This window comes from Salmo trutta, chromosome 21, assembly GCF_901001165.1.
Source record: "Salmo trutta chromosome 21, fSalTru1.1, whole genome shotgun sequence".
NCBI classification, from domain to species: domain Eukaryota; kingdom Metazoa; phylum Chordata; class Actinopteri; order Salmoniformes; family Salmonidae; genus Salmo; species Salmo trutta.
In genome coordinates, this window is record NC_042977.1 from 25793010 (window position 1) to 25820065 (window position 27056).

General features: G+C 43.2%; 1 protein-coding gene across 3 annotated transcripts in view; it reads left to right on the forward strand.

The window, feature by feature from the left end:
* Positions 1-27056, forward strand: part of cdh18a (cadherin 18, type 2a) — a 79925-nt gene that overhangs the window by 41415 nt on the left and 11454 nt on the right. For all 3 annotated transcript variants that reach the window (XM_029704913.1, XM_029704914.1, XM_029704912.1), the window contains 3 exons: positions 390-907; positions 15685-15979; positions 16397-16516. In XM_029704913.1, coding sequence (XP_029560773.1) covers positions 674-907; positions 15685-15979; positions 16397-16516 — 649 coding nt within the window. In that variant the 5' untranslated portion in view covers positions 390-673. The remainder of the gene's footprint in view (positions 1-389; positions 908-15684; positions 15980-16396; positions 16517-27056) is intronic.

Consider the following 27056-nt stretch of genomic DNA (forward strand, 5'->3'; position numbering starts at 1 on the left):
CTGCAGAAAATAATGTCCTCAAAATGCTATTATGGCCTATGGAGATACAGTTGTGGCTCTCCTGCTTTCAAAAAGCCATGTTAAAATGGATGTCTTTCAGTTGTGAAGTATGACAGAGACAACTTAGCCTTTTCAGCTCAGACTCAGCAATGTAGTTTTGAATCCTCTGGCTTGCATCCGAAGTGGACAGAAATACTCAATTGACTCTCAGAAATCAGGTCAAAATGAGAAAAGAACATTGTGGAAAAGAATATTGTGCTTCTATAAATGAGTCAAAGTGTAATATCGGAGTAGTCATTCCATCAAATTGCATTAGGGGATTTCACAGCAAGAAAAACATGACTCATTATTCCTGTTTCCTTAATATCGTTTCTTCTTATCTTTTCAAGGGGAAACGACACGGCAACCTGCTCAGACCAGACCACTCATGAAATCTCCTGAGGATCCTCTGAGCAAATGAACAACCAGCTCTTTTCCCCTCTGTCCAACATGGAAATTAACCTTGGTTCTAATCCCTAGTGGACAGACTGAAATAAACCATGGACCATGGAAATCTCTGGACTGGTCTGATCTGCACCTAGTACTGTCTTACTGTCGAGACGCTGTTGTGGCCTCTTGGTACACTGTTTGCCAAGGTACAGTGGAGGACTTAGAGAAGCATACATTCTCTACCATGAGAATTCCTGCCACCACTGCCTGCCTCTGCCCTTTGCTGATCTGCCTGTGCTTTGTCCAGAGGAGCTATGGGACGTCCCAGCCCAGGCCCAACGTCAGAGCACCCAGGAACCAAACCAAACACCCAGACGGAGAGAAGGACGTGCACCACCGGCCCAAGAGGGGCTGGATATGGAACCAGTTCTTCGTTTTAGAGGAACATATTGGACCAGAAGCTCAGCATGTTGGAAAGGTATGCTATTCATGGTCTCCTTCAATGGCATTATTTTGATGTGAGGGATTTTCATGCAAAGAGGAAAACAGTAGGCCTACGTACTGCACTCCGTAGGTGTTTTTGCATAATGCAAAGTCCATGATTGCAACTGTACCTGGTTGTGCACACAGTAATAACAGCAGTTTGGGAACAATGTTGCACCAGGTTAAGTGAGACGTACGTTTACGAAAGCTTAGAGCAATTTCCTTTCTTTTGGAAAAGATTTTGAGCTTATAGCTTTAATCTCTGTTAACTTTCAGCAAACATATATACATTTCTACTCCCTATGATAAATAATTCAAATGAGTAAGCTTATTATACAACAATACATTTTTTATATACTGTATATACAGTTGAAGTCGGAAGTTTACATACAGTTAGGTTGGAGTCATTAAAATTCGCTTTTCAACCACCACAAATTTCTTGTTAAAAAACTATAGCTTTGGCAAGTCGGTTAGGACATCTACTTTGTTCATGACACAAGTCATTTTTACAACAATTGTTTACAGACAGATTATTTCACTTATAATTCACTGTATCACAATTTCAGTGGTCAGAAGTTTACATACACTAAGTTGACTGTGCGTTTAAACAGCTTGGAAAATTCCAGAATGTTATGTCATGGCTTTAGAAGCTTCTGATAGGCTAATTTACATCATTTGAGTCAATCGGAGGTCTACCTGTGGATATATTTCAAGGCCTACCTTCAAACTCAGTGCCTCTTTGCTTGACATCATGGGAAAACAAAAAGAAATCAGCCAAGACCTCAGAAAGAAAATTGTAGACCTCCACAAGTCTGGTTCATCCTTGGGTGCAATTTCCAAAAGCCTGAAGGTACCACGTTCATCTGTACAAACAATAGTACGCAAGTATAAACACCATGGAACCACGCAGCCATCATACCGCTCAGGAAGGAGACGTGTTCTGTCTCCTAGAGATGAACGTACTTTGGTGCGAAAAGTGCAAATCAATCCCAGAACAACAGCAAAGAACCTTGTGAAGATGCTGAAGGAAACAGGTACAAAAGTATTTATCTCCACAGTAAAACAAATCGACATAACCTGAAAGGCCGCTCAGCAAGGAAGAAGCCACTACTCCAAAACCGCCATAAAAAAGCCAGACTATGGTTTCCAACTGCACATGGGGACAAAGATCGTACTTTTTGTAGAAATGTCCTCTCGTCTGATGAAACAAAAATACAACTGTTTGGCTATAATGACCATCGTTATGTTTGGAGGAAAAAGGGGGAGGCTTGCAAGCCGAAGAACACGATCCCAACCGGGAAGCACGGGGGTGGCAGCCTCATGTTGTGGGGGTGCTTTGCTGCATGATAAAATAAATAAAATCCCGGTGGAAAAAATGGCAGCAGTTTTACGGCGCCCAACCAATTGTGCTATTATGTGTTTTTTTTCTGCGTTATTTGTAACTTATTTTGTACATAATGTTTCTGCAACCGTATCTTACGGCAAAAAAAAAGCTTCTGGATATCAGGACAGCGATCACTCACCTTGGATTAGACAAAGATTTTTCTACACCAAGGATGATGCACAAGACATTCCCCAAACATCCCACAGGGCCGACATCCCCGTTATTTGCAAGAGGAAGCGAGCAGGTTCAGAGGACAAAGAGCCAGATGCCTGGTCAGGACCCGGAGAAGGCGACTGGGAAAGCTGCCGTTATCGTCAATACTACTCGCCAACGTGCAATCATTGGACAATAAATTAGGTACAATCACGAATATCCTACCAATGGGACATCAAAAACTGTAATATCCTATGTTTCACGGAATCGTGGCTGAATGACGACATGGATATACGCTGCACCGGCAAGATAGAACAGCACACTCTGGTAAGACGAGGTGGGGGTGGTCTGTGCATATTTGTAGACAACAGCTGGTGCACGAAATCTAAGGAAGTCTCTAGATTTTGCTCGCCTGAAGTAGAGTATATTGTGATAAATTGCAGGCCACACTACTTGCCTAGAGAGTTTTCAGCTATACTTTTCGTGGCTGCTTATTTAACACCACAGACAGATGCTGGCACTAAGAACGCACTCAGGCAGCTGTATAAGGAAATAAGCAAACAGGAAACCACTCACCCAGAGGCGGCGCTCCTAGTGGCCAGAGAGTTTAATGCAGGGAAACTTAAATCAGTTCTACCAAATTTCTATCAACATGTTAAATGTGCAACCAGATGGAAAACAATTCTAGATCACCTGTACTCCACACACAGAGATACGTACAAAGCTCTCCCTCGCCCTCCATTTGGTAAATCCGACCACAACTCTATTCTCCTGATTCCTGCTTACAACCAAAAATTAAAGCAAGAACCACCAGTGTCTCGGTCTATAAAAATGTGGTCAGTTGAAGCAGATGCTAAACTACAGGCCGGTTTTCTATCAGACTGGAACATGTTCCGGGATTCTTCGGATGGCATTGAGGAGTGTACCTCATCAGTCACTGGCTTTATCAATAAGTGCATTGAGGACGTCGTCCCCACAGTGACTGTACGTACATACCCCAACCAGAAGCCATGGATTACAGGCAACATTCGCACTGAGCTAAAGGGTAGAGCTGCCGCTTTCAAGGTGCGGGACTCTAACCGGGAAGCTTACAAGAAATCCTGCTATGCCCTGCGACGAACCATCAAACAGGCAAATCGTTAATACAGGGCTAAGATTGAATCATACTACACCGGCTCCGACTCTCGTCTTATGTGGCAGGGCTTGCAAACTATTACAGACTAGAAAGGGAAGCACAGCTGCGAGCTGCCCAGTGACACGAACCTACCAGATGAGCTAAATCACTTCTATGCTCGCTTCGAGGCAAGCAACACTGAGGCATGCATGAGAGCATCAGCTGTTCCGGACGACTGTGTGATCACGCTCTCTGTAGCCGACGTGGGTAAGACCTTTAAACAGGTCAATATACACAAGACTGCGGGGCCAGACGGATTAACAGGACGTGGGCTCCGGGCATGTGCTGACCAACTGGCAGGTGTCTTCACTGACATTTTCAACATGTCCCTGATTGAGTCTGTAATACCAACATGTTTCAAGCAGACCACCATAGTTCCTGTACCCAAAAACAAAAAGGCAACCTGCCTAAATGACTACAGACCCGTAGCACTCACGTCTGTAGCCATGAAGTGCTTTGAAAGGTTGGTAATGGCTCACATCAACACCATTATCCCAGAAACCCTAGACCCACTCCAATTTGCATACCGCCCCAACAGATCCACAGATGATGCAATCTCTATTGCACTCCACACTGCCCTTTCCCACCTGGACAAAAGGAACACTTATGTGAGAATGCTATTCATTGACTACAGCTCAGCGTTCAACACCATAGTGCCCTCAAAGCTCATCACTAAGCTAAGGATCCTGAGACTAAACACCTCCCTCTGCAACTGGATCCTGGTCTTCCTGACAGGCCGCCCCAGGTGTTGAGGGTAGGTAGCAACACATCTGCCACGCTGATCCTCAACACTGGAGCTCCACAGGGGTGCGTGCTCAGTCCCCTCCTGTACTCCCTGTTCACCCTCAACTGCATGACCAGGCACGACTCCAACACCATCATTAAGTTTGGAGATGGCACAACAGTGGTAGGACTGATCCCCGACAACGACGAGACAGCCTATAGGGAGGAGGTCAGAGACCTGGCCAGGTGTTGCCAGAATAACAACCTATCCCTCAACGTAACCAAGACTAAGGAGCACGCCCCCATTCTCATCGACGGGGCTGTAGTGGAGCAGGTTGAGAGCTTCAAGTTCCTTGGTGTCCACATCAACAACAAACTAGAATGGTCCAAACACACCAAGACAGTCGTGAAGAGGGCACGACAAATTCCCCCTCAGGAAACTAAAAAGATTTGGCATGGGTCCTGAGATCCTCAAAAGGTTCTACAGCTGCAACATCGAGAGCATCCTGACTGGTTGCATCACTGCCTGGTACGGCAATTGCTCAGCCTCTGACCGCAAGGCACTACAGAGGGTAGTGCGTACGGCCCAGTACATAGCTGGGGCTAAGCTTACATTTTACATTTTACATTTTAGTCATTTAGCAGACGCTCTTATCCAGAGCGACTTACAGTAGTGAATGCATACATTTCATACATTTTTTTCCTGTGCTGGCTAAGCTGCCTGCCATCCAGGACCTCTACAACAGGCGGTGTCAGAGGAAGGCCCTAAAAATTGTCAAAGACCCCAGCCATACCATAGACTGTTCTCTCTACTACTGCATGGCAAGCGGTACCGGAGTGCCAAGTCTAGGACAAAAAGGCTACCCAAAAGGCTACCCAAAAAGGCTACCCAAAAGGCTACCCAAAAAGGCTACCCAAGAAGGCTACCCAAAACATTTGACCCAAGTTAAACAATTTAAAGGCAATGCTACCAAATACTAATTGAGTGTATGTAAACTTCTGACCCACTGGGAATGTGATGAAAGAAATAAAAACTGAATTAAATCATTCTCTCTACTATTATTCTGACATTTCACATTCTTAAAATAAGTGGTGATCCTAACTGACCTAAAACAGTGAATTTTTACTTGGATTAAATGTCAGGAATTGTGAAAAAGTGAGTTTAAATGTATTTGGCTAAGCTGTATGTAAACTTACAACTTCAACTGTATATACAGTACCAGTCAAAAGTTTGGACACACAGACTCATTCCAAGGGTTTTTCTTTATTTTTTACTATTTTCTACATTGTAGAATAATAGTGAAGACATCAAAACTATGAAATAACACAACAGTGTGCAAAGCTATCATCAAGGCAAAGGGTGGCTACATTGAAGAATCTCACATATAAAATATATTTTGATTTGTTTAACACTTTTTGGGTTACTACATGATTCAATATGTGCTATTTCATAGTTTTGATGTTTTCACTATTATTCTACAGTGTAGAGAATTGTATGAATAAAGAAAAACCCTTGAATGAGTAGGTGTGTCCAAACTTTTGACCTGTACTGTATATGAATAAATCATTTTCTCTATGAATATGAATGGACATTTTTGTTGTTATGATAAATTGGATAAATTGTTTGTATGTTCATGGTCAGGGTAATTAATCCTTATTGAATACGTAAACATGCCAACATTAGGGACTGAAAGCAGTGTTACCTAACTGCCTTATTATACAGCTTACCACAGGAGCCACATCTAGTGATATTGTCTAACAGTGGCTTCTTGAAATGCACAAGTTATAGCAGGTGAACTAATCCACTGTGACACTGACATTGTATGACATTGACACTATGTACCGAAGGTGAGGGTTAAACTGGGGCTTGTGGGACATGTGGGATGAAAGGCTGGTAAGAGATGGCTCCAATGAATAATCCACACACAGACACACACATACATCCCCTGAGGGGGTGGACTGAGAGCTTAAGTCACTCTCCTCAAAGATGCTGTGACAGTTGAGGTTTCGTCTTCCAACTCTCTTGGTGTTGATTTGGCAATGAGGAAAACATCAGGCAATGAAGTATCATGTAGCCATTTTCAACAGCACATATGCCTACATGTATCAGCTTGACGAGTTACAGTGGGCACCACAGATCAATATGATCAGTAGAAAATGGGATGTATTTAAATGTTGGCCAACACTTTGTTATGACCCCATTTTTTAGACTGAAAGTCTTTCCGTGTAATACGTAAATATGTATTTTTAAATTGCTTTTGGGACAGGTGTACATAAAGGGGATTTATTCCTGATGCTGACACTGTCACTATCCTGCATATTTTGCACCTTTCCAAAGTCCACACAGACATTTCTCTGCCTCCTGTCTCCCCTTAGAGGCTCAGTCAGGATGGAGTACAAAGAGTGCAGTCCAGACCCAGACAGACCTGTCCTAGAAAACTGTACTTTTTACAGATTCAGATGTGTCAGTGATGAATGGATAAAAAAATATTTTTATCTGAACGATCCCAACTCTGCTCTGCTATGACTAGTTAGCTATATAGCCTTCTCCTTCATCACAGCTACTGTAGACACTGAGTGTACAAAACATTAGGAACACCTTCCTAATATTGAGTTGCACCTTTTACCCTCAGAACAGTTTCAGTTCGTCAGGACATGGACTCTACAAGGTTTTGAAAGCGTTCCACAGGGATGCTGGCCTATATTGACGCCAATGCTTTCCAAAGTTGTGTCAAGTTGGCTGGTAGTGGACCTCTACTCCAAATAGCACGTACCATCTCATCCCACAGATGCTCATTTGGATTGAGATCTGGTGACTGGGCATTACATTGCAGTAAGCTGAATTCACTGTCATGTTTGTGAAATCATTCCTGGACAATCCTAGCCTTGTGGCATGGGGCATTATCCTGCTGATGTTTTTCAGATGGATACACTGCTGCCATGAAGGGATGCAGCTGATTGGCAATGATGTTCAGATATCCTGTGGCATTCAAACATTGATCCACTTTTATCAGTGGGCCCAATGTGTGCCATGAAAACACACCCCACACTATCACACCACCAGCAGTTTGCAATGTTGACATGAGGCATGATGGATGCATGCACTCATGTGGTTTACTCCTTACCCTAGTCCTCCCATCAGCGTGAAACAGCAGGAACTGGGATTCATCAGACCAGGCAATGTTTTTCCAATTTTCCAGTGTCTAGTGTTTTTGTTCCTTAGCCCACTGCATCTGCAGTTTCTTGTTATTTGCTGAAAGAAGTGGAACTCTGTAAAGTTGTCAGCTGCCATACCCCATTCGTGTCAAGGTACGACGAGTTGTGCATTCTTTTATGGGTCTTTGGGCACCAATGTTGTACTTGACTGTTAGTTGACTAACCGTAGCCCTTCTGTTGTCCTGCGCAATTCCTGTCAGCCTCCTTTGTCCTCTTTCGTCAATGACCCATTTTCGACCACTGGCCTAACGTTGGCTGGATGTCCTTTGGGTGGTGGACCATTCTTGATACACACGGGAAACTGTTTTGTGTGAAAAACCCAGCAGCGTTGCAGTTCTTGACACACTCAAACCAGTGCGCCTGGCACCTACTACCATACCCCGTTCAAAGGGACTTACATGTTGCCCAGTCACCCTCTGAATGGCACACATACACAATCCATGTCTAAATTGTCTCAAGGCTTAAAAATCCTTCTTTAACCTGTCTCCTCCCCTTCATCTACACTTATTGAAGTGGATTTAACAAGTGACATCAATAAGGGATCATAGCTTTCACATGGATTCACCTGGTCATGGAAAGAGCAGGTATTATGTTTTGTACACTCACTGTATATTGTAGCTAGCTGTTCCCTGTATAGGCTAGACATGTACTGCACACTGATTGTTGAAACCACCCTTGCTTTCCTCTGATTTAGATTACAGGTTACAACCCCAGTCCACAGGCATCCCAACCTCTTATCAACCAATGGATGTGACGTGTGTTTGGTGCAGCAGAGGCCAGAGAAGTTTGATACAGCAGAGTAGCGTTAGTACTGCCAAGTCTCTCAGGCAGCTGCTAATACCGTCACCTCTCACTGTGTGAGATTGTATGATTAAAATATCTGATAAGGGACCTCAGAGACAAAGATTACATCAAACCCTTCACCCTGGTTCACTAATGGCAAATTACTAAAACTTGGTGTACCTCCCCAATTTATAAAAGAATCTTGTCAGTGAGCTCTTGCTGCAGCATAAAATTGACCTTTCCATCATCGTGCCTCATGTAATTTGTGGTTAGCAGAGGGGGCAGGGTCCTGATTTAATCAGTCTGAGGGTTCTTAGAGCGTAGGCAGTTTATCAGCCTCTGTACAAACCTCTACCAGTGAACTTGGCAGTGTATGTGCAGACAGTTCCGTGTCATTATTTAAGTGCATTCTAAATGGCATCATTATGAATATTAGTGTCCTCAGGTTGAAATTCAAACAAATCCCATGATAGACATGTGTAGGCTGCCTCCCAAGAGGCGCAGTGGTCTAAGGCACTGCATTGCTGTGCTAGCTGTGCCACTAGAGATCCGAGTCCAGGCTCTGTCGTAGCCGGCTGACACCGGGAGACCCATGGGGCGGCGCACAATTGGCCCAGCTTTTTCCGGGTTAGGGGAGGGTTTGGCCGGCTGGGATATCCTTGTCCCATCGCGCTCTAGCGAGTCCTGTGGCGGGCTGGGCGCAATGCAAGCTGACTTTGGTTGTCAGCTGTATTGTGTTTCCTCCGACACATTGGTGCTTCCGGGTTAAGCGGGCATTGTATCAAGAAGCAGTGCGGCTTGGCTGGGTCGTGTTTCAGAGAACGCACGGCTCTCGACCTTTGCCTCTCCTGAGTCCGTACGGGAGTTGCAGCGATGGGACAAGACTGTAACTACCAATTGGATACCATGAAAAAGAGGTAAAAAAATAAATAAATAAATGTGCAGGCTATGTAGTGTCTTTTTTTGCGAATAAGGCTACTGCCTCTGTGCATACTGCACACTTGCTTCTTATTTTAAAACTGCTTCTAAATCTGGAAGCATCTATGCCTGTTAGAGTCTGTTACTGGTTGTAGTAGTAGGATTTTACAGTAGGATCTTACAGTATAGCAACTTGAGCCTATTCTTCTTTCCTATAGATATGGCATTTTCCCTCGTAGGAAATGTTATGAAGAAAAGGCATGCCAAGCACAATAACTAATTCTTACACAAAGAGAGACATGAAACGCACCATATGGAAAAAGTGGACAGCAGACACACAGCCTGCACATATCATGAAATCATATCATGCTCTGCATCTCTTCTGCAACCAGGCCCTTGGTGATGTATTACCACAGTGGATAGTTACATAAATATATGGATCTATCTATTCCCCCCATAGCTCCCAGACAGAGAAATGTTTTGTTATTTTATCTCTTTAAAAACGCAGGGCCTAGGGTAAGCACCAGTCATGAGCTGTAAACCCATTACCCTGCTAGTGAATAAAGGCACCATAGCGAAAGATAAACTAATGCTACTCCGTCACTGCAGGCAGGATGTTCTGTGAGGGAAAGTAGTGTCATGGGCCAGTGTAAATGCTTGCCTTGGCCCAAACTTGCTGAGAACATCACAGTAGTTCCACCCACTTCCACTAAATGACAACATCAGCCATACTGAGAACATCACAGTAGTTCCACCCACTTCCACTAAATGACAACATCAGCCATACTGAGAACATCACAGTAGTTCCACCCACTTCCACTAAATGACAACATCAGCCATACTGAGAACATCTCAGTAGTTCCACCCACTTCCACTAAATGACAACATCAGCCATACTGAGAACATCACAGTAGTTCCACCCACTTCCACTAAATGACAACATCAGCCATACTGAGAACATCACAGTAGTTCTACCCACTTCCACTAAATGACAACATCAGCCATACTGAGAACATCACAGTAGTTCTACCCACTTCCACTAAATGACAACATCAGCCATACTGAGAACATCACAGTAGTTCCACCCACTTCCACTAAATGACAACATCAGCCATACTGAGAACATCACAGTAGTTCCACCCACTTCCACTAAATGACAACATCAGCCATACTGAGAACATCACAGTAGTTCTACCCACTTCCACTAAATGACAACATCAGCCATACTGAGAACATCACAGTAGTTCCACCCACTTCCACTAAATGACAACATCAGCCTTGGATTCATATGTACATTCAACCTACTTTGTACTACGCAATAATGTTTATTACTGTGTAGTAGCCTAGTACGCTGTATTTTGGAGAGTCCTAAACAGACAATAAAGACAACTACTTGGCCTACATGTGGTAAATTTGATCCTCTGTTGGTTTATATTGGTCTTCTCTCATGTGAATCTGCAGCAGTAATATATCTTGGATACTCTCCATGTGATTCTGTAGCAAACAGGGTTGCTGTGTGTACCCTCTTCAGGCATGGGAAGAGGCATGGAGGTGAACACTGTCTTAGCTAATTGCTCTCTGCTCAGGGATTACACTCGCTGCCAAGAATTAAGAGCAGCCTGTGTGTGTGTGTGTGTGTGTGTGTGTGTGTGTGTGTGTGTGTGTGTGTGTGTGTGTGTGTGTGTGTGTGTGTGTGTGCGTGTGTGCGCGTGAAGGGTTGAAAGCGGAGGCAACAAAAACCAATACACTGAGGAATGTATAAAATACAGCTTTAGGATTGTAACTGCCAACAGCTTCTGGCATCATTCTTCATTCAGAACATTTTCCCTCAGTGTCTGTAGAGAAATAGCATTCTGCCGAAGAGCAAACACTTGCATTCATGATAGGACAACTGAATTGGCTGGCCAGTTGTGTTCTTATACAGATTATGCAAGCCAGCTCCCACAGCTTCGGTGCTGTCAAGGGATTCACAGTTTTTCTTTAATGGTTTGTTATCCATCATTCACTTCCCTCCTTACAGAACCCCCTACAGCTTCTGCACCACAGGTGTCTGACAACATGGAGGCTATAGGTGCATCCCAATAATTTCTCCTTCCTCCTGAAGTGTGCACTTGTTCACTACGCCCCACAAATATAAAAGCATTAGATTGGTAAAGGCATGGGCTTGAGGAAGTTTCTGTATACCCTTAATTTCCTTTCATATCTCTGAGGGGAAATGAACAAGTGCACACTTTGGGAGAAAGGGGAGATTATTGGGATGCAGCCCATGTTCTTAAGCAGTGGTGTATTGTTACGAATGGAGACGTCCTATTTTGTTTGCTATATTTATGATATTCCATCTGATCCATTTTAAAGCTAATGGGGTGTTTCACACCTGTCTCAAACAACCTATCACCCCACATTCAGTGTTTAAGTGTTTGTAAAAACACATTTACCAGACACGGCAGACACGAGGCCAAAATACTTAGACGACATGTCAACAAAGTACAACAGATTTATTTTGCAATGATGCAACTCAGTGTAGCACGACTAATCCCGATAGAGCTGGATTAACCTGTTTGAATGAGTAAGTGTTCCGCGCCCCCAGTGTTTTATTCATATTTTACACATTGCATTGACTTTGTTCTGCTAGGCTACCAAGGGAAATGCATCAGCCCCAAAATGTCAAGGCAGCTTCTTGTCTTCTTCTCTTTTTTTGAAAGTTCTAGAACAGAGTTTTTCTTTACACAAGGAATCATGTAGTAACCAATAAAGTGTTAAACTAATCAAAATTTTATAATTGAGATTCTTCAAAGTAGCCAACCTTTGCCTTAATGACAGCTTTGCACACTATTGGCATTCTCTCAACCAGCTTCATAAAGAATGCTTTTCCAACAGTCTAGAAGGAGTTCCCACATATGCTGAGCGGGTCATCTGGTCATCTGATGCAGCACTCCATCACTCCATAGTCCCACTAAGCGCAAACCAGATGGGATGGTGTATCGCTGCAGAATGCTGTGGTAGCCTTGCCTTGAATTCAAAATAAATCACCAACAGTGTCACCAGCAAAGCATCCCCCACATCATCGCACCTTCTCCTCCATGCTTCACGGTGTGAACCGCAGCAATGCGGAAGTCATCCGTTCAACTACTCTGCGTCTCACAAAGACACGGTGGTTGGAAACAAAAATCTAAAATTTGGACTCATCAGACCAAAGGACAGATTTCCACCAGTCTAATGTCCATTGCTCATGTTTCTTGGCCCAAGCAAGACTTTTCTTTTTATTGGTGTCCTATAGTAGTGGTTTCTTTGCAGCAATTCGACCATGAAGGCCTGATTCACGCAGACTCCTCTGAACAGTTGATGTTGAGATGTGTCTTTTATTTGAACTTCATGATGCATTTATTTGGGCTGCAATTTCTGAGGCTGGTAACTCTAATGAACTTATCCTCTGCCGCAGAGGTAACTCTGGGTATTCTTTTCCTGTGGCGGTCCTAATGAGAGCCAGTTTCCTCATAGCGCTTGATGGTTTTTGCGACTGCACTTGAAGAAACTTTTAAAGTTCTTTAAATGTTCCGCATTGACTTACCTTCATGTCTTAAAGTAATGATGGGCTGTCGATTCTCTTTGCTAATTTGAGCTGTTCTTGCCATAATATGGACTTGGTCTTTTAACAAATAGGGATATTTTCTGTATACCATCCTATCTTGACACAACACAACTGATTGTCTCAAACTCATTAAGAAGGAAAGAAATTCCACAAATTAACTTTTAACAAGGCACACCTGTTAATTGAAATGCATTGTAGGTGACTACCTCATGAAGCTGTTTGAGAGAATGCCAAGAGTGTGCAAAGCTGTCATCAAGGCAAAGGAAAGCTAGTTTGAACAATTTCAAATACAAAATATGTTTTAATTTATTTAACCCTTTTTTGTATGCTACATGATTCCATATGTGTTATTTCATAGTTTTGATGTCTTCACTACTATTTTACAATGTATAAAATAGTAAAAATAAAGAAAAACCCTTGAATGAGTACTTATGTCCAAACTTTTGACTGGTACTGTAGATTATATATATATTTCACTGGTCATCCCCAAAGCCAACACTTCCTTTGGTCGCATTTCCTTCCAGTTCTCTGCTGCCAGTGACTGGAACGAATTGCAAAAATCACTGAAGCTGGAGTCTTTTATCTCCCTCTCTAACTTTAAGCATCAGCTGTCAGAAAAGCTATATATACTGCTCAAAAAAATAAAGGGAACACTTAAACAACACAATGTAAGTCCAAGTCAATCACACTTCTGTGAAATCAAACTGTCCACTTAGGAAGCAACACTGATTGACAATAAATTTCACATGCTGTTGTGCAAATGGAATAGACAACAGGTGGAAATTATAGGCAATTAGCAAGACACCCCCAATAAAGGAGTGGTTCTGCAGGTGGAGACCACAGACCACTTCTCAGTTCCTATGCTTCCTGGCTGATATTTTGGTCACTTTTGAATGCTGGCGGTGCTTTCACTCTAGTGGTAGCATAAGACTGAGTCTACAACCCACACAAGTGGCTCAGGTAGTGCAGCTCATCCAGGATGGCACATCAATGCGAGCTGTGGCAAGAAGGTTTGCTGTGTCTGTCAGCGTAGTGTCCAGAGCATGGAGGCGCTACCAGGAGACTGGCCAGTACATCAGGAGACGTGGAGGAGGCCGTAGGAGGGCAACAACCCAGCAGCAGGACCGCTACCTCCACCTTTGTGCAAGGAGGAGCAGGAGGAGCACTGCCAGAGCCCTGCAAAATGACCTCCAGCAGGCCACAAATGTGCATGTGTCTGCTCAAACGGTCAGAAACAGACTCCATGAGGGTGGTATGAGGGCTCGACATCCACAGGTGGGGGTTGTGCATACAGCCCAACACCGTGCAGGACGTTTGGCATTTGCCAGAGAACACCAAGATTGGCAAATTCGCCACTGGCGCCCTGTGCTCTTCACAGATGAAAGCAGGTTCACACTGAGCACGTGAAAGACGTGACAGAGTCTGGAGACGCCGTGGAGAACGTTCTGCTGCCTGCAACATCCTCCAGCATGACCGGTTTGGCGGTGGGTCAGTCATGGTGTGGGGTGGCATTTCTTTGGGGGGCCACACAGCCCTCCATGTGCTCGCCAGAGGTAGCCTGACTGCCATTAGGTACCGAGATGAGATCCTCAGACCCCTTGTGAGACCATATGCTGGTGCGGTTGGCCCTGGGTTCCTCCTAATGCAAGACAATGCTAGACGTCATGTGGCTGGAGTGTGTCAGCAGTTCCTGCAAGAGGAAGGCATTGATGCTATGGACTGGCCCGCCCGTTCCCCAGACCTGAATCCAATTGAGCACATCTGGGACATCATGTCTCGCTCCATCCACCAACGCCACGTTGCACCACAGACTGTCCAGGATTGGCGGATGCTTTAGTCCAGGCCTGGGAGGAGATCCCTCAGGAGACCATCCGCCACCTCATCAGGAGCATGCCCAGGCATTGTAGGGAGGTCATACAGGCACATGGAGGCCACACACACTACTGAGCCTCATTTTGACTTGTTTTAAGGACATTACATCAAAGTTGGGTCAGCCTGTAGTGTGGTTTTCCACTTTAATTTTGAGTGTGACTCCAAATCCAGACCTCCATGGGTTGATAAATTGGATTTCCATTGATTATTTTTGTGTGATTTTGTTGTCAGCACATTCAACTATGTAAAGAAAAAAGTATTTAATAAGATTATTTCATTCATTCAGATCTAGGATGTGTTATTTTAGTGTTCCCTTTATTTTTTTGAGCAGTGTATATATACGTCCTATTTTGTTTGCTATATTTATGATATTCCATCTGATCCATTTTAAAGCTAATGGGGTGTTTCACACCTGTCTCAAACAACCTATCATCCCACATTCGTGTTTAAGACACGAGGCCAAAATACTTAGACGTCATGTCAACAAAGTACATTTATATATGTGTGTATGTATTATCCTAATACCAAATAATTGAGGAGTGTGGATTGTCTTTGAATAATGTAGACTGCATGTGAGATGTCAGACAACAATTATGTGCAGGTTATTCCCCATAACATACTTGTATGAATTAGTCATGTCTACACCACAAACAGAAAAACCACTGAAATGCTATGCAGTGACACCTATCTGAAGTTTCCTTTAACTGTGTTGTTCAATGCAGAAATAGTCAGGTCCCAGACTACTTGTAGGCCTTCACTAACAATCTGTAACATTCCTCTGTGGTAAACCATCTTTAAAGGATGGTTGTGTCACTTCCATTTGAAATCCTTATGGACAATTTTAGTTCCTCCTCTAAATTGACGAGCCTGGAATATACCTCAACCCTGATGGTGAGGTGACTATACCTGTGTTTTGTTTTCTATGTTCACATGAGTATTGTAACATATATTCCTTTCCAGCTGCACTCCAACTCAGACAAAGGAGATGGTTCAGTCAGATACCTGCTGTCTGGAGAGGAGGCTGGTACTATATTTGTCATCGATGAGGTCACAGGGGACATCCATGCCACCAAGAGCCTGGACCGGGAGAAGAAGGGCCAGTATGTCTTACATGCCCAGGCCATCGATCGTTACACCAACAGATCTCTAGAGCCAGAGTCTGAATTCATTATCAAGGTCCAGGATGTCAATGACAACGCGCCCAAGTTTCCAGATGGTCCATTTGCTGCTGCTGTTCCAGAGATGGCCGACGTTGGTAAGGTCGAATACTGAGAACATACTTTTAATGCGCTGGGTGCACTTGACTGGCGGCAGCCAGCTTTGTACCCTGACTGTGAGACCAGTCACACTATTAGCTGAGTCATCAGTATTGTTGCAGATCCCTGCTGCATCACAGAGGCAGTCAGGCATTGATGCACAACTCTGTAAATGGATTTTGACGGTCCCGATACAGGATTTTGATTAATTGGGAAATCATGGATTTTTGCAGCACTTTATGCAATACAGAAACGCTTTTTTGCACATAGATTTACAGTAAGAAAACCCTGACAATATAGTGAGTTGTGCTACAGTATGTAAATTTGGTTTGTACTGTAATCATGACACATTGTACTTTAGTTGTATGGATTTTGTGTGGAAATGCAGTACTGATATATCCTTTCCTTCCATGCAGGCACATCAGTGTTTCAGGTCACAGCCACAGACGCAGACGACCCCACCTATGGGAACAGTGCCAAGATTGTTTATAGCATACTGCAGGGACAGCCTTACTTCTCTGTGGATCCTAAAACCGGTGAGCCAACCAGCCTTTTACTTAATATTTACTGCAATATAACACTGCATGTGTGAATTGTTTCTGCCAAGTGATAAAATAGCTTTGTTCTATTATGTTTTATTGGTTGATAGTTGAAATCAGGCTGTTTTTTTTATTATTTCACCTTTATTTAACCACGTAGGCCAGTTGAGAACAAGTTCTCATGTACAACTGCGACCTGGCCAAGATAAAGCAAAGCAGTGTGACAAAAACAACAACACAGAGTTACACATAAACAAATGTACAGTCAATAACACAATATAAAAATCTATGTACAGTGTGTGCAAATGTAGAAGAGTTGGGAGGAAAGCCAATAAATAGATCTTAGATGCAAAATAATTACAATTTAGCATTAACACTGGAGTGATAGATGTGCAGATGATGATGTGCAAGTAGAGATACTGGGGTGCAAAAGAGCAAGAGGATAAATAGCAATATGGGGATGAGGTAGTTGGGTGTGCTATTTACAGATTGGCTGTGTACAGGTACAATGATCGGTAAGCTTTTCTGACAGCTGATGCTTAAAGTTAGAGAGGGAGCTATAAGACTCCAGCTTTAGTGATTTCTGCAATTCGTTCCAGTCATTGGCAGCAGAGAACTGGAAGGAAAGGCGACCAAAGTAAGTGTTGGCTTTGGGGATGACCAATGAAATATACCTGCTGGAGCACGTGCTACGGGTGGGTGTTGCTATGGTGACCAGTGAGTTGAGGTAAGGCGGGGCTTTACCTAGCATAGACTTATAGATGACCTGGAGCCAGTGGGTTCGGCGCCGATTATGTAGTGAGGGCCAGCCAACGAGAGCATACAGGTCGCAGTGGTGGGTAGTATATGGGGCTTTGGTGACAAAACAGATGGCACTGTGATAGACTACATCCAGTTTGCTGAGTAGAGTGTTGGAAGCTATTTTGTAAATGACATCGCCGAATTCGAGGATCGGTAGGATAGTCAGTTTTACGAGGGTATGTTTGGCAGCATGAGTGAAGGAGGCTTTGTTGCAAAATAGGAAGCAGATTCTAGATTTAATTTTGGATTGGAGATGCTTAATGTGAGTCTGGAAGGGAGAGTTTAAAGTCTAACCAGACACCTAGGTATTTGTAGTTGTCCACATATTCAGAACTGTCCAGAATAGTAATGCTAGTCGGGCGGGAGGGTGCGGGTAGCAATCGGTTGAAGAACATGCACTTAGTTTGATTTGCATTTAAAAGCAATTGGAGGCTACAGAAGGAGTGTTGTATGGCATAGAAGCTCGTTTGGAGGTTTGTTAGCACAGTGTCCAAAGAGGGCCAGATGTATACAGAATGGTGTCGTCTGCGTAGAAGTGGATCAGAGAATCACCAGCAGCAAGAGCGACATCATTGATATATATAGAGAAAAGAGTCGGCCCGTATATTGAATCCTGTGGAACCCCCATAGAGACTGCCAGAGGTCCAGACAACAGGCCCTCCGATTTGACACACTGAACTCTATTTGAGAAGTAGTTGGTGAACCAAGTGAGGCAGTCATTTGAGAAGCCAAGGCAGTTGAGTCTGCCGATAAGAATGTGGTGATTGACAGAGTCGAAAGCCTTGGCCAGGTCGATGAAGACGGGTGCACAGTACTGTCTTTTATCGATGGCGGTTATGATATCGTTTAGGACCTTGAGCGTGGTTGAGGTGCACCTATGACCAGCTCAGAAACCAGATTGCATAGTGGAGAAGGTACGGTGGAAATCAAAATGGTCGGTAATCTGTTTGTTAACTTGGCTTTCGAAGACTTTAGAAAGGTAGGGCAGGATGGATATAGGTCTATAGTAGGTTGGGTCTAGAGTGTCTCCCCCTTTGAAGAGGGGGAATGGTCGCGGCAGCTTTCCAATCTTTGCGGATCTCAAACAATAAGAAAGAGAGATTGAATAGGCTAGTAATAGGGGTTGCAACAATTTCAGGGGATAATTTTAGAAAGAGAGGGTCCAGATTGTCTAGCCCAGCTGATTTGTAGGGATCCAGATTTTGCAGCTCCTTCAGAACATCAGCTGTCTGGATTTGGGTGAGGGGGGGGGGGCTTGTGCAAGTTGCTGCAGGGGGTGCTGAGATGTTGGCCGGGGTAGGGGTAGCCAGGTGGAAGGCATGGCCAGCTGTAGAAAAATGCTTATTGAAATTATGAGGATGTTTAACGACACTGCTGATTACAGAGGCAATAACTCAAATTGTGTCTAGTTTTAGAGATGGCTGCGGGTTTGAATTGGTCACAATAAATGACAAAGTCGAGGGAAAAACACAGCAACAGCATGCCTGTCTTGAAAGCTAGAATCCTTCATGGCAATATTTTGGTATACAAAGTGCTATGTGAACGTCACAGGATCCAGTACTTTAAAGTGCCAGAAACCCCCATCCATATGCTTTTTGCTACCACTCTGTCAGCAGACCTGACTTGAAGTGTCAGTTTTCACACCCTAAATTTGAGACACGGCATATTAAAGTTTACAGTCCGGCGATTTCAGCAATCGTGGGTTCATCTCACTGTGATATTCTCAGACAGATTTAGAGCAGCATGAAAAAATACAAAATAATTTTGTAAAATTTAAGCCAAACCATGTTCTTCTGGTCCCTGAGGGACTATATCACTTTTTGCGCAAAGCTGAAGTTGTAACAAGTCTGCAGACATTCGAATGGCGTCTCTGCGTGATTCAGAGGAGGCTTGGCAGAAAATACTCTGTCGTCAGTTATATGAAATGGTTCCAAATTTGTACTATGATTAAATTTGTTTTACAGTGATAAGAAAGGTGAAATCTTATAGTAAGTCATTAACTATTTGATTGTTACTATATTTAGAAATAATTTCAATAATTTCAAGCCCTCTTCCCCCACTTTTGTTGAATAGAAAAATTATGATATATGATTTTTACTATTTTAATAATAATTGTACTATGTACTTGAGCTTGTGTCCTCAAAAGTAAGAACACCTCAGCAATTCATAAATATTTTTACCAAAAAGGTGAGTTCCAGACCTTTCTAGAACTATGCAGCATTACTAGTTATTGTTTATGGCCCTCTCATGAAAATATACATTATTTGGGGTATGTCTATTTAGGTGGAAATCTACATTTTGCAGTAACGTTCAAGAGTTTTATCAAAAAGGTATCAAGTATCAAAGGGATACCTGCCCACTGTTCTGAGTCTAGCATTCTTAATCCCCCATCCTCTCATTGTAAAAAGGCCCTCACACATCTTGTTCTTTGCATTGAAGACTGAAGAGAAATAAAAAAAAGGCTAGAATAATCTTTTAAAACATCCACCCATGACAAAATACATTTTCTGTGAGGGTGCTTTTCAAAGGATTCGACTCAATATCAATAGAGTTAGTTTAAAAATTACAAAATGTTTGTGGCTGTGGTGTGTGTCTGGGCAAGCGTGTGTGCTTGCGTGTGTGTGACAGCGATACAGTATAAATACACTTAACAAAAATATAAACGCAACATGCAACAATTTGAAATATGCAATTTGAAAACATGCAATTTGAAACATGCAGTCAATGCAGTCAATTGAAATATTATTATTTTTTAAAGTAGGGGCGTGGATCAGAAAACCAGTCAGTATCTGCAGCGTGACACATCTCCTTCGCATAGAGTTTGTCAAGTTGTTCATTGTGGCCTGTGGAATGTTGTCCCACTCCTCTTTAATAGCTGTGCTAAGTTGCTGGATATTGGCGGGAACTGGAACATGCTGTCGTACACGTCATTCCGGAGCATCCCAAACGGGCTCAATGGTTAAAATGTCTGGTGAGTATGCAAGCCATGGAAGAACTGGGACATTTCGGCTTCCAGGAATTGTGTAAAGATCCTTGCGATATGGGATCGTGCATTATCATGCTGAAACATGAGGTGAAGGCAGCGGATGAATGGCACGTAAATGGGCCTCAGGATCTCGTCACAATATCTCTGTGCATTCAAATTGCCATCGATAAAATGCTATTATGTTTGTTGTCCGTAGCTTATGCCTTCCAATACCATAACCACACTGCCACCATGGGGCACTCTGTTCACAACGTTGACGTCAGAAACCGCTCGCCCACATGACACGATACATGCTGGCATTTGAAACAGGGATTAATCCATGAAGAGCACACTTCTCCAGTGGGCAAGTGGCCAGCGAAGGTGAGAATTTGCCCACTGATGTTGGTTACAACGCCGAATTGCAGTCATGTCAAGACCCTGGTGAGGACAACGAGCACCCAGATGAGCTTCCCTGAGATGGTTTCTGACAGTTTGCAAAGAAAATCTTCAGTTGTTTCATCAGCTGTCCGGGTGACTGGTCTCGGACGATCCCACAGGTGAAGCCAGATGTGGAGGTCCTGGGCTGGCATGGTTACACGTAGTCTGCGGTTGTGAGGCCAGTTGGATGTACTGTCAAATTCTCGAAAACGACGTTGGAGGCGGCTTATGGAATAGGAATTAACAAAAAATTATCTGGCAACCGCTCTGGTGGACATTGCTGCAGTCAGTATGCCAATTGCACGATCTCTCAAAACTTGGGACACCTGTGGCATTGTGTTGTGTGACAAAACTGCACATTCTAGAGTGGCCTTTTATTGTCCCCCGCACAAGGTGCACCAGTGTAATGATCATGCTGTTTAATCAGCTTCTCGATATGTCACACCTGTCAGGTGGATGGATTATCTTGGCAAAGTAGAAATGCTCACTAACAGGGATGTAAACAAATTTGTGCACATTTCAGAAAAATAAGCTTTTTGTGCGTATGGAACATTTCTGGGATCTTTTATTTCAGTTCATGAAACATGGCACCAACACTTTACATGTTTCTTTTATATTTGTGTTCATTGTATATAGCTAACGAGAACAAAGTGTAAAGATGGAGATAAGTGGATGTCTTTGCTTGAACAGTATGTCAATGCGTTTCAAGAAAGCAGAGTGAATCTGGCAGTAAGACTATTGTGACACTGTAGTATGTACCATCTGTCAATACTCAAGATGATGGTCCTAGCCATGTTCTGGTCACATATGCTGAAGTGCTATTGACACACATTGACCACATGTCATGAATGCAACCATGAAACAGCATTGCCATTATGATGGGTCAAGTTTTGTCATTTTATCATATTAACATTAGATTTCATTGATGTCTGTGTTGCACTGCTTGGCTACTTGAGAGAGTGGTCCTGATTTAAGGCGTAGCTGAAACCTGGATAGGTTTAACTGTAGGGGGTGCAGTTCTGTCATTATACTGTATATTTAATAAAGGTCCATGTTGCATTGCTTGGCTACTTGAGTGAGTGGTGCTGATTTGATTTGAGGCATAGCTTTGAAGTAGCCTGGCTGGATTGTGACTGTTCCAGCTGCAGTGCATCCCGATCCTGGGCCATGGCCAAGGTAATGCCAGCTGTTCCTGTCTCTCTCCAGCAACTCATTGGGGCCCCATCAGCAGGTTGGCCCAGGAGACCCAGTCACTCAGCCCACAGTCAGCCCACAGTCAGACCAGTTGCCTCTACACTACAGCCATGTGTCTGTGATCAGGAAGTGAGGTGTTCAGCTCCTGACCAATGATCATCACTTACACACGCGCGCGCACATGAATGCCCTAAAGACACACATGCACACACACACATATGCAGGGTTGTGTAGGTTACTTTCAAATCAAATACAATTTCATTTGTCACGTACACATATTTAGCAGATGTTATCGCAGGTGCAGCGAAATGCTTATGTTTCTAGCTCCAACAGAGCAGTATACGTAACTATAAAAAACAATACACACAAATCCCAAAAATAAAAAGAAAGAAATTAAGAAATATCAGTATGAGCAATGTCAGAGTCCAGTGTGTGGGTGGACCATTTCAAAGCTTTTTACCCAATGTGGATGGGGGCGTACTCTCTCTGCTGTCTCCTGAAGTCCACGATCAACTCCTTCATTTTGTTGACATTGAGGGAGAGGTTATTTTCCTGGCACCACTCCGCGAGGGCCCTCACCTCCTTCCTGTAGGCTGTCTCATCATTGTTGGTAATCAGGCTTACCACTGGTGTGTCGTCAGCAAACTTGATGATTGAGCTGGAGACCTGCATGGCCATGAAGTCATGGGGGAACAGGGAGTACAGGGGGTGGCTGAGCACACACCCTTGTGGGGCCCTCGTATTGAGCATTTTTGGACATTAAATATGAAGCATCTTGTCTGTCCAGTCCAGCCTGATACGACTGTAAAACGCTCCATTGTTAGCATAATCAATCTGAGATCGATTAGGTGCTGAAATAAAAGGCCTGAGAGGATATGATACTTAAACAGTGTAAACAGTATACCTGTATCTTCCAATAAACAACAAAAGTATGGCAGGAAATATTGGTGACTGCAGTAAATAAAAGACACAGAGAAATATTTTAAGATAAGACTCTGCATTTAATGGCATTGATTACCCATCCCTTATCTGACTAACATAACTACAGTAAGCTACTGGTGTTTCCTCCATATCCTCCATTAGAAGTTATGTAGACAGTAATGAGGAAACCAAATTTCTACTTTACCTACTAAAGAGGCTAGTTGTCGTTTTATTTGTGACGGGATATTGTCCGTTCCCATTGCCTGAAAGGCTGACACAGATATATCAATGTTAATGTGAGCAGGGATCATGAAACCTTTCACTTTTGATCAATTGAAGGAAGTGCATGCTGTCTTTTGGACGTAATTGATATTAACAGATTGACAGTCAGTCTTTTTATTTAAATGTAGTTCATTTACCACCCACTCCAATGAAGCTAGCCATCTGACCAAGTATTATACAGCCATAATGTGCTAAACTGTATGTTTTAACTCTTTTTTTATATAAAATGCTGTAACAGAAACAATGGGCAAATGTCTGACAGTAATATTGCGTTATTTTATCAGATTACACCAGAATATGCATTATCAAATGTCAACTTTGCATCAGTCATTGGTGTTGTTGTTACTGTATAATGAGCAACATGCCTGAACTCTGGATGGCCTTGGCTAAATGAGCAGAGCATGCATTGTCTACTCTTCAGAGTAGAAAGGACTGTTGTACAGTAGTTTGGCTGTGCCTCAGAGGAGAGGAGAAGAGACAACAGTATTGGCTGTGCCTCTGAGAGTCCCTGGGTCAAGAGCAAAGTCAAAGACATCACATCACATCACCCACTTTGGCTGGTCCTGAGAGCTGAGGGAGAATGACTGGGGAATGCCAAGGTCAACAGGAAAGCAAGCAACACAACAACATGGGCCTAACAGCCTTTTATTCCTTGTCACAGTTGCACTACATTGTTTCCCTAGAATGAGAATGGAAGCTGAAGGAATTGGTTCCATGGTCAGGCCTTAACCTCGACAGAATGAGAAGGGAGAGAGACAGAGAACTATAATCCATTTGCTGAATTCTGTAATTTGGTCGGGCTAAATTCAGTTTATTCATGTTCAGCCTATTTTTTTTTCTTCTTTAACCGGCTGAATACTAAGAGGCTTTTTAGCATTATTGTGCTATTGGTGTGTTTACAGCTGAATTGACTTGTCCAGGCAGGTGGTTTGTGGCCACAATGTGTTTGGTACAATCTCTATAACATTCTCTGGGGCTGAACACTTCTGTATTCATTTCTTCTGGCAGGTTGAGGTATCTGTTAGCATTTTTATCTTTCTCTCATTTTCTCACATTCATTCATTTGTTAAAGGACATGAAGACATTTCTTGTGCATTCAGCGGCAGAGTATTTTAGTTTCTGAACGGCAACCCTGTGGATTGTTGCCCATAAGATACACAACAGCATTGGCAAGGTTTTCTGTTTTTTTTTTTTTTTTTTTTTTTTTTTTTACATTATACAGTAATTTAACTGCGGCCTTGGGAGGCTGTATTTCAGTGCCTTCATGGTTGTACAAGCACTTGAAATATCAATAAAAATTTAGGTTAACCTCGGTCTTTTAATGTGTGGATGCATAAGGTAAAAAGCAGACTGATGAAACCGCTACAATATGTGTAGAGCTATAAAATAAGTTCTAAGGTGTGTTCATCCATACAGCTGCTCTAAAACTCACACTCCTTTTAAACACAATGTTCTTAGGATACATATCCTGCTCGTTGGTTGAACATAGACTATGTCTGTTTACTGAATGTCACTGTGTTTTCACCTATTGTTATCACATCTCAAAAGCTTGGGAAATGACCTTCTTTGAGACGAGTCGTCTTACTGCAATCTATGTGACCCATGTGATCCCAATAACCGACGAAAACCTGAGTGTTCCAGGAGAACTAGCTAACCCCTGAACCCCCACCGAGTGACAGCACACAGAGTTAACTGTGGCATGTCAGACCCTGTGTTCCACCATTTAGCGGTGGTTGTTCCAGCCGATGTTCCACCAAGGACGTCTTGCTTACAGTACTGAGTGAGCTATGCCCTGGCTATTTTCCCCGTGGCCTCCTTCTCGTACAGGTGCATGATGTACAGTATGGTCAATCTGTTCTGTTTTCCTGCTAGCCCTTGTTCGGTCTTTAGGGTAAGATTAGGGCAGATGGCACTCTCCTTTGTAATGCTGTGAAGCGAGTAATGCAGCATAGCAGAGCCTCTGGCCAGAGCACGGTGTTTAGGTTAGGTCTAGCTGAGAGGAGAGGAGGAAAGAGAAGGAGGGGGGTGGCGTGCTTAAAGTTCAGAGATGAGCAAGGCAGGGCAAGCGTACTTATGTGTTAGTATATCAAATAGCGCAGGCTTCCCCAACTGGCTGCCCACCAAGTTTTCTAAAAAGATGAATTTTAAAAAACAAATTTTTTTTTCATTATTGGACATAATAGACTGTAAAAACACAAGGAAATGAGCTCGAAGATACTTTCATTTAAGAAATCTGTTCCCAAGCATAATAGAGAGACACGTGATCGTATACAAATGCAAGCAAGGTTTGAAATAATAATGTTTTAGTCAAACATTATATCTGTTTGGGCTTCTTGCAGTCAATTTGAATTCTACAAATTATTTGTAATTATGTTCACATTTTAGTCATTTAGCAGGCACTCTTATCTAGAGCGGCATACATGAGCAATTAGGGTTAAGTGCCTTGCTCAAGGGCACATCTACAGCTTTTCACCTAGTCCGCTCGGGGATTCAAACCAGTGACCAGTTACTGGCCCAACGCTCTTAACCGCTAGGCTACCTGCCGACCATGTCTGTTCCGGCCCCCCGACCAGCCGCTCAAGAAAAAAAAACTGCCCACGGCTGAATCTAGTTGATGATCTCTGAAATATGGTAATGAACAAGCACATACAGTGCATTCGGAAAGTATTCAGACCCTTCCCTTTTTCCACATTTTGTTACATTACAGCCTTATTCTAAAATGGATTAAATAGAAGTAAAAACCTAATCAATTTACACACCATACCCCATAAGGAAAAAAATAAAACAGCTTTTTTGAAATTTTTGCAAATGTATTAACAAAAAAAAAACAGAAATACCTTATTTACATAAGTATTCAGGCCCTTTGCTATGATACTTGAAATTGACCTTCGGTGCATCCTGTTTCCACTGATCATCCTTGAGATGTTTCTACAACTTGATTGGAGCCCAGCTGTGGTATATTCAATTGATTGGACATGATTTGGAAAGGCACACATCTGTCTATATAAGGTCCCACAGTTGATAGTGGAGCAAAAAACAAGCCATGAGGTCGAAGGAATTGTCCATAGAGCTCAGAGACAGGCTTGTGTCGAGGCACAGATCTGGGGAAGGGTACCAAAACATTTCTGCAGCATTGAAGGTCCCGAAGAACACAGTGGCCTCCAACACAGTGGCCTCCACCATTCTTAAATGTAAGAAGTTTGGAACCACCAACACTTCCTAGAGCTGAGCAATCGGGGGAGAAGGGCCTTGGTCAGGGAGGTGACCAAGAACCCGATGGTCACTCTGACAGGCACATGACAGCCCACTTGTAGTTTACCAAAAGGCACCTAAAGGACTCTGACCATGAAAACAAGATTCTCTGGTCTGATGAAACCAAGATTGAACTGTTTGGCCTGAATGCTAAGCGTCACATTTAGTGGAAACCTGTCACCATCCCTATGGTGAAGCATGGTGGTGGCAGCATCATGCTGTGGGGATGTTTTTCAGTGGCAGGGACTGGGAGACTAGTCAGGATCGAGGGAAAGATGAACGGAGCAAAGTACAGAGAGATCCTTGAAAACCTGTTCCAGAGCGCTCAGGACCTCAGACTGGGGCGAAGTTTCACCTTCCAACAGGACAACGACCTTTAGCACACAGCCAAGAAAATGCAGGAGTGGCTTTGGGACAAGACTCTGAATGTCCTTGAGTGGCCCAGCCAGAGCCCGGACTTGAACCCGATCGAACATCCCTGGAGAACCCTGAAAATAGCTGTGCAGTGACGCTCCCCATCCAACCTGACAGAGCTTGAGAGGGTCTGCAGGGAAGAATGGGAGAACTCCCCAAATACAGGTGAACCAAGCTTGTAGGTGTTTCAACAAAGTACTGAGTAAAGGGTCTGAATACTTATGTAAATGTGATATTTCAGTTGTTTTTTTTTATATAAATTAGGGGGAA